General features: G+C 37.3%; 1 protein-coding gene across 1 annotated transcript; it reads left to right on the top strand.

Annotated features, from left to right (window-relative positions):
- Positions 1–239: 239 nt before the first annotated feature.
- LOC121873836 lies at positions 240–13,084 on the top strand. Its single transcript, XM_042377583.1, has 8 exons — positions 240–364; positions 804–929; positions 4,240–4,356; positions 4,641–4,827; positions 8,879–9,029; positions 10,432–10,559; positions 10,828–10,989; positions 12,331–13,084. Exons 1-8 carry the CDS (start codon positions 360–362, stop codon positions 12,850–12,852), a joined length of 1,398 nt encoding a protein of 465 aa, XP_042233517.1. The 5' UTR covers positions 240–359; the 3' UTR covers positions 12,853–13,084.
- Positions 13,085–13,454: the final 370 nt, after the last annotated feature.

Genomic DNA, 13,454 nt, shown 5'->3' with positions numbered 1-13,454 from the left:
ACATCAACCTGTGAAGTGAAACCCAAGAGAGAAAGTCACCCACACTGTCAACGGATGATCTTGTTTCGTATTTAAGTTGTCTGAAACGGGAGCTTCATCTCTTCGTAATGAAGTCGTTGGCCCAGAAACAGAAGATAAGAGGTGTTTTGTACTGAAGGGATCAACTTTCAGTCTTTTTTATCCAGTTCACTGGAGTAAAGACTTCAATAATCTATTCATCCAAGTGGTTCAAAATCACAAGAGCGCTGTGTTTCTTGTTTACATATTCTAAACCTGAAGACTCCAGCGCCATCGTGCATAAATTCACGCCACGTCACTCACACACTATTGGAGAGTTGCCCAACTTCACAGCATACAAAATGAGGTAAGTCTTAGGTGTATAACTCATGTGATTCTATTTTATTTTCATTTTCAAATCTCTCTCTGCACGGAAAGCGACCGAGAATATATAACTTATTAACAATAGAACGAAAAAACTTCAGTTGGTAGTCTTCAAACTATACAGTATATTAAAGAGACAAACTTCATAAGACTGATTCTGTAAAAGGCATAAGTTTTGTAACATCTTATTTACACGTACATAATCATAGATCAGTTCACTTTGGCAGTGCGAATAACTTTAGAATGGGAACGAGCACAAAATACTCAAACCAAACTTAACCTAAATACAGTAGTGGAGGAGTCTACTAAAACAAGCCTAGGATAACGCTCAAAGAACCACAAGGTAACTTAAGGATAGGCTTTTTTATACTGTTAGGATGCGTGTGGCCTGAGGTTCCTGTAATGGCTTTGTGCTGTCCCAGGCGGAGTGGCTTGTCCTCGCGGCGATGGCGAGCTGGTGTGTGGTGTGGGCTGTGTGTCCTGTGTCTGGCCACACTCGCCCTCAGAGACACGCTACATTACCTTCTGCCAGAATACGATACTCATAGGTAAGCTGAATTGGCCTATCACTGTTCCTTATATATAATTTAACTAATTGGTACTACATTGATGAACGTAAGGCAGCCACGGTCTTCTCTCACTCTCTCGTTTGTCTACATTAGAAATTAAACTATTTTCTGGTCATATTTATCTTTATAATTATTTTTAAATGTATTATTTGTAATTTGATCTTGCATTCGTAAGGAAAGGAATAGATTAATTTACTATTTTATCCGTGATTTATGCTTAAGACTTTTACTGTGGCCTTTGCTTACAACATATTTCACACCCCGCGTCATATTTTTCAAGATAATCTTAAATTCTTACCATCAATAACTCATTATCTTACCATCAATACCGCATGTCTTAAATACAGTACAAGGATGATCTCGCGTCATTTTACATCAGGACGGAGATATCAACAGGTAAACACTCAAAAATAATAATTAAACCCCCCAAAAAGTCATTTTTTTTACCATTTTTTATATCTACTTTAAAATTTATCCAGGCAAATAAAGGAAATAATTATGTGTATAAATGCAAATGCAACAAATTAAACAAAATTAACCTGTAAATGCAGCCACCTCTACGTCTATTTACAACACGCTACATCAAAGATCAACCAAAGAAGATTAAAAAAACATGACAAACAATTTTTTCTCAGCCGATAAGGAAAACACATATACAGGTATGTACACCTCTCTATATGGTGCTCCATTAAAATAAAACCTTGACTAAATATACTTCACTCTGGGAGCTATAGAGGCGTAAGTCTACTAATACTAAAATCCCACTAGAAGATAAAACACGGACAGAAACGAATTATATTTTACTTACTTTTATCCTCTCCACCACTGATCGGCTCGTTAGCCGCTTGGGCGATCGGTCACGTCTCTGTTACGCACTATTGGCAAGTACTGGGCATGCACCGGCTCCTGAATGTACCTGAACCTGCTCCAGTGTTTGTCAAGTCTGGTCTTGAATGAGCTCACACTCGGTGCCGTCACAACACTTTCTGATAGATTGTTCCAAGAGTTCACAACTCTCACTCCGAAAAGGTTTGTCCTCACAATTTGCTGGACCTGCGGCTTCTTCAATCTTGAGCTGTGACCCCTTGTGGGACGAGCGTCTGCCAGCTCCAAGTAAGGACGCTTGACTGAGTAGTGCCCCTTGAGATGCTTATACACCCGTCTGTAGTATAAGCTAGGCAAGTTCAGGCGCTCCAATTACCACGTGTTACTGGTTTACCATCAGGGTTAGGTTACCGGGGAGACTAAATGTAAATAAGTGGGAAAATAATTAATCAATGTTAGAATGTTTAAAGGCCAAATCCCCTCGGTTAAGCAATACTGTACTTTGTTTCGTATTTTTCATAACTTAGTGAACAGCGTAAACTCAGGCCGTTATAACGCCTAAATACGTTGTTATCTAATGAAGAAATTAAAGATTTAGTGAACGATACATGATAAACCTGGTAATTAAAGCGCCTATGTAATGATAAAACAACAGCAGTGAGGCTCGTCATATTATATTCAGTATACAGTATATTAAACTAAGCAGATGATATAGTACAGGTATTAAATTCGTTATTGTAAAGTGTAGATTTAACACAAGAATATTTTGATCAGTTTTATTTGTCGCTTATTTATCTAACTTCATACATTTACCCACCCATTATTTCAGTATGTGTTTGTATTAAGTTAGTCACACTTTATTTATCTATTTTATTCTTTATTCAGTTCATTAAATATTTTTTTCTGTAGAAACCATAAGAAGTCTTCGTAATATACACAGCGGCTCTCCTACACGTAATTACACTAATGCAGTAAACGTGTGGCCCCGCCCAGTGCGTGATCCCTCTGTATTCTAGGGCGGCCCTTTACTGTGTCGTGGGGTGTTAAGTGGTGTTGACTGCCCCAGGGGCCATATTAATCCTCCCACTGCTCTGCTCTGAGGCTCCAGCACAGAATCCTCTGATTCTTGTTCATCGTCTCCTAGTCTCGGATCCTCAATGAGTCAATCATACGCTGACTTCTCGTAACTGGAAACATAAAGATGCACTAAACGGCTAATATAAGTTGCACGACATTTGTAGGGAACAAAAACACTCATAATCTTTGTGAATCCGGACCTTGCTACTTATAATTAAGTTTTGTGAGCTTGTCACTGAAAAGTATTTATTTTTGTATTGTCTATTTGAAGGGATGAGACATGTCAATAAATGACATATCCATTTATTTTAAATACCATCAGTTTCCGAATCTAAGATGGAACAAGTCGATTTTTGTTCGTTGTGTATATTTCCATACAGTAAATGTACTTCAGCGTGTTGAGCTTCGGGCAAATATATTTTTCTGTCCAAGAATTCTGGAAAACTTCGAAATGAAACACTTTTAAATATACAATAGGGTCAAATAACACGGAAATGAGGTTAATCCGTTAATGGATATCTAAAACTAAGGTCGCTGAAAGTGTCATGCCACGGCCACGGTAATGTCAATTACCTCCCAGCAAGATTAAAAGATGGAAATTATTTCCTAGAGCAAATATTGGGGTAACATATTAAGTTGATTCTAATGGGCATGACTACCAGTGTAATAAAAATATGAATGTCATACACCACTGCAGTTAATGGAGTACTTGTACTTATTAGACAACTTATTAGGCTCGCACAATGGTCAAACTGGAACTGACATCTCATTGAGTGGACACTATCAAACTTGGGCTGATGTATCAAGAAATCAAAGTAACAGTGGACAGACCAACCGCCCGAAAGGCAAAAGCCAAGTAGTGAAATGATAAACTAAAAATTAAATCTTATCAAACCTGGACATCTTGACTTGTTACCCACGAATCGGTCAAACTCGCATGGGCATCTTTTAGAGAACAGTAAAGCCATAATCTGATAATACTAGATCAGAGTTGAACCCGGTCATGTTGCTGTTATAGGGACCTACCGAGTCACTAATAACCAGACCTGGAACTGAGCTTAATCTAACCATCACCTTACATTACCAACCCTAGTTTAACTTACCCTTAACGAAATCAATTCCTAACCAGCGCATATGTAGTTTACCAACTGCTGTAATTTAGCCAAAATGTGTACTGACCTCATTCTGTTTCATCGTCTTGTAGAAAAGCAATAAAAAAAATTATCACAACACAGGAGAAAGCGAGAGAGATAGAGGTTCCATGTTCAACCAGGGGGGTAAAATATACAACTGATGTACATTTCATCGTTAAGATTAATATGGATATACTTCAGTAATTCAAATAAATTAGCTATGGTACTTACTCTAAGGAAAATTTATCCGGCAGAAAGCGTTGGTGTCTGCCGCCCCTTGTGGAGGTGGATGGTTGTACGTCATGGCGACCACTGCTCCTCCACCACCCCACTTGCCCTTGCACCAGGAAGGTTCTCGTTCTTCACGACACGTATGTACTCCATATAATGCACATGCACTACACGTTTACACACATGCAACACCATTGAAACATCCCTTTGAAATTACACTAAAACTCGAATGAGACACTAGTGTCATCTACGGGTAGAATTATAATTCGAAAATGTTTACATTCTACCACACGTATATGTACACCATATCACATGTTCATATACCACATCTCATATATCTGCACACGCTTAGTTCCAATGAGGAAGTTAACTCCCTTCCTACAAGTTCCAGATAGTGATCGCCCTCCTTGCTACTCCCATACAGGTGCTCAGACATCGTCGCTCTCGACGCAGAGGGTTACTTGTCATTCACACAAGAAAACTTTGGCGACTCAACGTGTTCAGACCAGGCAACACTAAGAGGACCACGTCAGCATGTCATCTCCATCTCCAGCAAAGCAATGACCAATGCTGACCTCACTGCCCTTAACAGTACCATCACACAGGTTAATGTAAGTCCAGCTGAGGAGTTTAGAGGAAATTGCAGGTGGTGCGACACACGCATTATTTATTTTTTTATTACCGATACAATTCCATTCCTACGAGTACTGTATACATTAGGTACTCCTCCACTCGGATTAGGCCCCGCAAAATATTTTATAAACTCAACCACTAATTATGAAATTAAAGGTCAAAGCTACTTAATATTGGATGAATATTCGCTTTTATCCCAATAGGTATTTCAGATTTGTTTTACCAATATCACTTTTTTAGATTAGGTCAATTAAAACACCAAAATACACTTAAAACAAAAATACACCAATTAGGAAAAAAACGAATTTTTATCTATTTTGTGCCAGAATTGCTTATTTTAGTTGTATAATTTCCCCTTACCTTGTAGTAGAAACTTGTCAACAAGATGCATAGTCCTTGTTATCTCTCTCAGTAACTCAAATGCTTACTCAACACAATTAACACAAGCCCTGGTGCATCAGAACAAAGTCACTGAACTGTCTGGAGCCATCGAGTGTTGCTATCCGTTTTATTTTTTCGTGCCGGAGTACTGATATCACTGATGGGAAAATTGCGTTTGTAAAGGTCTTATTAACTAAAGATGCCCACAGTCAGTCTGTAGTCAAAATGACAACCTATATCACGATAGTTCACGGAAAAAGGTATAGGCGTACCGTTTATCACATACGCGGCACCGAGACTGACTGAAAACGCGGGAATTTTGGTTCCAATATTTTTTTCCAGAATATATCAGTAGTGTTTTATAGTGCAACTAAAAATGAACAAAACCCCGCCGTTTTCTGCCAGTTTATTTTTTTCAAATAATTAAAAGATGTCAATAAGAAGTTACTGAAATGTCTCGAGAGAAAACTGTCGGTCATGATTTTTAGGACATGATAAGTCGGAATATGGCGGGGTTTTTAGGGTATTGAATGAGATGAGCAAGAACCAAATTTCTTTCCTACTAATTATGGAAATTGGGATATTGCAGCAGAAATAACAAATACAGTATCACATCTCACTGATTGGAATAAGTTTTCTTCGAAAAGGCATAGAAAGGGATAAGTAACCACACTGTATAGCCAACTTCTTTGTAGTATGAGCTTTAATGATGTTAAATTATTCCAAAAGGAACAGTTTACCATTTCAACATAGCGACAGCTTTATAGGTGCGATATTACAATTTTACTAGTTCCTTTTAAGGCTTTCATCAGTCAGATATTTTTTTATAAAATGTTAACAGAACCCGTAAATTAAAGTAATTTCTTTTTGTCTATTGTCTCATTGGTTAGTCCAGTTTTGACTCGTATGTATTTAAATTTGTACAGAAGAGAACATACACAGGTAATTTGTTCCAAGTATTTAGAACATATACAATGTACTGTACGAACATAAAATTCCATACCCTTTTCAGTCTTCGTGTGCTGTACAGCACTTTCATTCATTGTGATAATAAATACTACATCAATTAAGCCAGTCAGCTTTTCTCTTCCACTGTTGTCAAACCCAGGGCTTTCATAAACTCATTATACATCTCAGTGAAAATTCTATAATTATTTTAGTAGCACATCTCCGAGCAATTTCAGGTATCTCAGTACCCTTTGTAAAGTACTGTAGACCAAATTTTAGTGTCAAATCCAAATCAATTAATTAATGTGCTTTTTTTCGGGTAAAAGTCAGTCCGAGCCCAAGTCATTGACCCACAACCCTAGGGGGCGAAAAAATAAAGAGTAAAACGCCAAAAAATATAAGATTATATTAATCTGGCTTTAAGCAACAATTTTGTTAATATCAATCAACAGCTTAAGCTTACGAGACATAACATGCAGTCCCCCGTGATCGTCCTCCTCCTGAGGAAGCAAGTGCGGTTATTCAAAAGAATATTTTTTTCTTGTCAATGATTCAGTCAAGGTACAGCGGTAATGCGCATCTCTCTCACCAATATGTCAAGGGTTCGAGCCTCGGCCTGGACACACGTGAGAAGGGTGTTATCCAGTGTGACCCTACTAAACGCCACAGGTTTCCTGGTCTCTAGTTTCCTCTTGTACTAACATTGGATAAACTGCCCAAACGGCTAGTAAGCCGATAAGTGGCAAACATGAAAAAAAAAAAAAAAGTAAAAGTTAACTTCACATATGTAAATTCCAATAACCACTTAACTGTTCCACTCTTCCAGCATTTATTATTTTGAAGCAGTACTCTATCTCTTTCTCCTTAACTGATGTGCATACTATGGCATCATCCACAGTTTGATTGTTACACGTGTTCAGTACAATATCGGCCTAAACACGTTTTGTATGTTGCACCTGAAGTCCTCACTTACCATTGCATAGTCTGGTAATCCTTACCCCGTCATCTAGCCTGATGGCAACCAAGACACAATGCCATCAAGTATTCACAAGTACCTCATGCACGTTTAGGAAATAACTAAAATAACATTACAGTGGTCCCTCAGTTAACGAGCACAATCCGTTCCAGCAGGTTGCTCATTAACCGAAACCATTGTTTCAATGGGTTTTTAGGTAATTGGTTCTAGCTCACCGAAAATTGTCTAAATTCAACAAAAAATGTAGAAAAGTACACTTACTTTGAGGTGTGTATGTAGAAGGCTCCTGGGTGTTGATGATGATGATAGGAATTAGAATGGGGGTGGAGGAGAAGGGAGAAGAGAAGGCATTGGGGTGGAAGAGAAGTCACCCCATGGCACCATTTCACCCATAAAATTTTAGTTCTCTTGGAGTAATTCAAGATTATTTTCTTTAAATCAACACTGCACTGCATTACATATTGTCAATATGTAAAATAAATTTCAAAATGACCAATAATTTGCTTGGAAACACAAAAAAAAGTATTTAGTTGAAGAGAGTCTCAAGCAAGATGTTACCTCCACTGAAAACAGAGAGAGACTAACGCCTGTCTGGTGTGTTAACAGGCTGGATGGCACGCCAGAAACTAGTTTCTTTACCTTCAATTATGTTCAATAATTGTTAAAATGACTAAAAAAGTTAATATTAAACTTTTAAAATTATTGAATTGTATAAACTTCTTGATATTTACTAAAATAGTAAGGAATTTAAGCCCTAAAACCGATTACTGTATTAGCGGACTATTACTACAGCTGGTGGACCACCAAATGCAAGCGAAAACATGTTGAAGTCGGCTCGTAAAAAACTCGTTAATTGAGGGATTGCTCACTAACCGAAGTTAAGAATCTTAAGGAAGGTAAATCGTTAACCGAAATCTAGTTAACCGAGGCGCTCGTTAACCAAGGGATCACTGTACTGCACTTGCCTCCTGGTTCAGATAGGCCATGGGTTATCAGATACCTGTACTGTACTGTAATTCCATCTCAAACTCTTACAAAATAAAATACTGTACTACCCTGTATACACTTTTTTGAATACAGTACAGTATATGATTTCCAAACAACTCTACTATTTCACCTTTCCAAATAAAAGACCTTGGGTTTGAAACTGTTAATACAGCATGTAATTTCTTGGGCATCAACCCTTTCCATAACCATGCCAATGGCATTTAAGGCTTGGGTACAACTAGTTATATTCTACTTGTGAGAACACCAACTTTATTACACTTACACAACTTTATTATACTTCTTACATTGACCACTGAAACAAATATTCTTATTTGTTTAAAATTTCTTTACCACTCACATCACATGTGCATTTGCCTCCAGCCTTGACATGATACCCTAGCCTTCTTTTGAGTAACATCATACTATACAGTGTAACCAATATAACTTGAATCCAGTTTTATATACAGTATACCCTGTACTTATACTTTGTCCACTCCCTAGTACAGGACCCTGTTAATCTGCTGTAAAATCCTATAAAATATGGAGCAACAATCTCAAAAACCTGATCTGGCAACAAACCTTCCCTACTACAGTATATTACAGGAATTAAGAAAATTGCTATACAGGGTCTACAAAAATACACTCTTGGTAATATTTAATACAGTAATAATGACAATTTAGTGATGAGATAAACCATAACAATGAGTATAACCGTGCAATTCCTCATTTTCCCTCAGGAGGTGTACAAGGGGTGGGTGCTACGTCTTTATACAGAAGTGACACCACAAAGTCTCCCTGGACTATGTTCGTTGGTTTGTTCCAATCACAATCTAGATCTATGTGATGTCAATAACATGTCCAATCCAGTAAAAAAGGCAGATAAATCAGGTAATATAAATAACTTTGATGTGTGGTTTAAAATGTTAACTTTACTATTATGCTTTAAGCAGTGATTTAGATTGTAAATTATGGAACCTACATAGTAAAACCTTGAAGAAATGTAGATTAATTATGAGTACTGACATTTGAAGGTTGCATCAAATTTTAGACAAAGACATGCACGCGCGCACACACACACACGATATATGTCCATAAATTCTTAATCGGATATTAAACAGTATGATAATTGTCAATAATAAGATTTATTAACTGATATGTAAATGATCATGCTACCGACATGGATTGGGGTGGTACTAATGAGACTTAAAAATTAGGGTGCTGTTACATAAGCACTTGGGAGCTTTTGGTGCCTCCTACCTCCTCTTTCTCACAAACTTAGAGTTTCCCTAAATCAGCAATAAGCTAGAAATGAGAAATTGCTCGTGAAATCACGTTTTCTCGTAGCATGAATAGCGTGACTCGGGTTTCCCCCCTTCTTTGTATTAGGAAAAATCTAATATTCTGGTAATCAACTTGATCAGGCTGTCCAGATTTTCTGAGTCAAACATAGAGATTGATGAGTGCACATGCTCATGTGGCACAGAAAACTCTTCAAGTCATGTGCTATTTCTGGGTACCTCCATACCAAGTACTGTATCTCCTTTGTTAGAACCTGGTGTGAAGGTGAGGGATATGCTGATTTCCTACTACAGTATGTTTGATTTCTAAATTTTGGTTACAAGTTTGAGTCCCAGGAAACTTAGTGTAAGCCAGTACATGTGTTGACATACAGTTCAGTATAAAACTGGGGCTTTAGCATAAATAAATTTTTCTATCCCACCAGTTACCTTCATAAACCAGGGTAGATTTTAGTAGTTTTAAGCATACCTTATTGGGTGTGGCAGCCGAGCAGACATTGCTTCATCATGTAATGTACTGAAGGATTAATACAGTACTGTATACAGCATGCTATATCCGTATGTCCCTGTTGGGTCATTAATGCCTGAGACCCAATTTCACTTTTGCCAATTCAAATGTGATACAAAATTATATTTCCTTTAAAACACTTTATTGCTTAGGTAGCCCACAACTGCAATACATGTGTTTTCAGACTAAATACTTGACCTTACTACTCTATTGCACATGTCTTCATGTTTGGATTTTAATATTTCCAGATCTATAATACTGCACTCAGTTACTCATCATACACATACAATAAACATTAATTTTAACAAAAGTTTGCAAACTCATCCTCAAATCCCATAATCTTAATTTCTAACTAATATAACCTCAATAAACCTAAATCTTAATCTTCCTTAACAGAGAACAAAACATGTACTTAATTATTGTCATACTTGACCATTGATTCTACTTTCATGTGTGATGTGTACCTGTGCATGGTGGTGGCCAGGGAGAGTTGGGTGGCGGTGGGCAATATTGGGAGACCCACTTGTATCAGCATGGGTGGTGAGGCACCTGTATCAGGCTCTATTACCCCGTGAGGCTCATGCCATCACACAGTTCATCAACTCAGACAAGGTAAAAAAAAAATATATATCTTGGAATGGGACATGAAGTTTCTTACTGAATTTGCAGAAGTATTCAAATACTGTACAGCACTAAGTGAAATAATTTAATAATAAAAATAACAGTAATGTCCCTCTAAGAGCATTAAAATTTTACTTTTCATCAATAGCATAAGAAAACATCCATGGTAAAATATGCTGGTCTTCTACAGTACAGTATATCAGAAAATTACTTAAATTCAACAATACTTCTTTTTAACAACTCGTCAATCTGTCCTCAGTGTTGGCACCTTATGTGGGACCATATCACACATACTAAAAGTCCCCTTGGCTCTGGTTTAGTGGGGGGAAAGACATCTTGGGGTGCAAAGGAACTGATTAATATTCGACGTCACCTTCTGCAAGAAATCTCAAACTTTGATGATGAGGAACTCCTTTTGAAGGTATGTAGCCATAAAGTTGTGGGTTGTGACCAAAATTATTATAAACATTTGTGATGATTAGAGTCCAGATGTTTAAGCACATAAAACCTTAAAAATTAAAAAACATCTTTCATGATAACCAAAAATAAGCAAACTTAAATATAAAAAATGAACCATAAAAGCATAATGCATATTACTACTCTATATCACAATTAGTGCACAAAACAGTAGGTATTAATTGGTTGCACAAATTGGGAATCCATGTTAATTTTCTAAACTGAAACTTTCCTACCTCTCAGATATGATTACAAAACAGTAGATAAGACAAGTACCGTACAGTAATGATAGCCCATGACATTTTAATTACCAGACACTTTGCCTCCTTTTAGAGAAAATGTGAATAAAACAATAAGAATATTCATAAGTTGTACACACAGTAAAAAAGGTACCAGGATTATGTGCGAAACAATATGATATAACGGACGAGGGATAGTGAAATGTGCATGAGCTTGGTACTGTATATAGTGCCTTGTAAGATAATTAATGTAATGGCATTGATATTATGCCGGTCCTGTGGGCGTAACTAATATGGCCCTACCATAGGTAGGTGCTCCTTTGCCATACAGGCACATATACCAACCCTCCCGGCACATCAGGTGATGTATGTTTTGTAAATCCTCAAAACTGAAGCCTTGTTTGCCGACACAGAAAAAGTGTAGAAAAAATTAGGTAGTTCAGTATATTGGATACAACAAAACTATTTTAAATTCTCATGAATAAATATTTCTTATCAGAGAGAAGGTTCTGCAGGCAACTAAACATTCTTTCCATAAACCCTTTTGGCTCCCCTGAAAGCAATTTGATATTATAAAGTATTGGAAAGACAAAGAGCATTAATTTTGGCCATCACAGAAAAGGCTTTTATGGTACTGCCTGAACATGTGGGCTTTAGTGATGATGATAGAATGTTAAAGGGTTTCACAATGAAGGTTTGTTGATAAGCAGTTATGTTAATACATGCTTTTATGTTAAAGATATGCCAATACAGGCACTCCTGTTTAGGGTGGATCAAAACACACTCATGTTGAAGGAGGAGTCAACAGTTACTCATATTGAAGGCGAATCAATAAACACTCAAGAGAAAGGTGGGTTGATACACACACACATTAAGAGTGCAGCATTCATGCTTGTTCAATGTAGGTATACATATTGAGTGTAGGTTTTGCAGCCTCTTAATGTTGGAAGTAGACTGATGCAGTAAGGCCCATATACTGTAATATAAATCAATACATAAGAGGGAGCACCATAAATATTTTTATATCTAACTATAAACAGAATCCTGTAAACATCTCACTTCTTCAGGAGTTACTGCTGCCACTGATGGGAGCTGATATCATGGCACATGATAGTGTGACCTGCCGACACACTCCTGGTGCTGTTCCCTTCCCAAGCAGGCGCCAGCCTGGACATTGGGTTGGTATGCCATCCTCAGAATCCCTATTTCATTTGGGGAAGACCTCCAACATGCCCACCACTACACACAAACATGAGAAAAAAACCCTCAAACACCCCACACAGGGACATTCATCAGTAAGAGATTACCCTGAACAGGACAAAAGTGGAATTAGATTGGTAGACATAAAGGATGGTACTAGTATTAAGGTAAGCCAGGGAACAGGCCAACAAAGTCAGTTTACCACACACACCAGTCCCAAGGTTCAAAAGTCTAACCATGCAAGTCACAAGAAGAAGGTCAATCTTATGAGTCACAAAATGCAAAGACTTGACCCAGCATGGGAAGCAGAGGTGAACAAAGAGTTTGGCATCCCCGTTTGTCCATCTGCCTGTCGACCTCTGTTACACCCAGACTGGGATTACTGTTGAAGTACTTGACACTTTACCTTTCATACTTCCCACTACAGTTCAGTTGAACATGGAATTATGATAGGGCTCCTTATTTGTCCTTCATTGTAAGATGTCTACTGCCAAATGGGTTATCCATGCCTACATCAAATATTTTTTTACACTACATCATATTTAGTATTAATCTCATTCCTAATAATGAAGTATTAATATTTATTTATTTAAATGCCTAACCAATAAAATTTACTAGTTTTATGAATATTTTACAAGTCTACTACCTAGACACTGAAATAAAAGTTCAATTAAATTGAAAAGTTATTTTCATGACTTACGCTACAGAAATGAACATACGTATATGCGAGTCATGAAAATAACACGCTAAACGTAGTAAATAATACAGTCAAGTCCGAGCAAACCACACCAGTGCAATTACCGGTAGGATTCAATAAAGTACAAGTTTTATGGTAGCAGAACAATGTCATTCACAGAGAAAATCGCTTACAACACTGTTCATGTAGATGCAAGAGGCAACTAAATGCATAATCACTATACAGTAGGTCTTCGCTTAACGTTGTGGTTCCGTTCCTGAAAACCGCGACGTTAACAGAATAAATTTTCCCCAT

This window comes from Homarus americanus, unplaced genomic scaffold (assembly GCF_018991925.1).
Source record: "Homarus americanus isolate GMGI-L3 unplaced genomic scaffold, GMGI_Hamer_2.0 scaffold25827, whole genome shotgun sequence".
NCBI classification, from domain to species: Eukaryota; Metazoa; Arthropoda; class Malacostraca; order Decapoda; family Nephropidae; genus Homarus; species Homarus americanus.
This window is presented reverse-complemented; position numbering and strand designations above follow the sequence as displayed.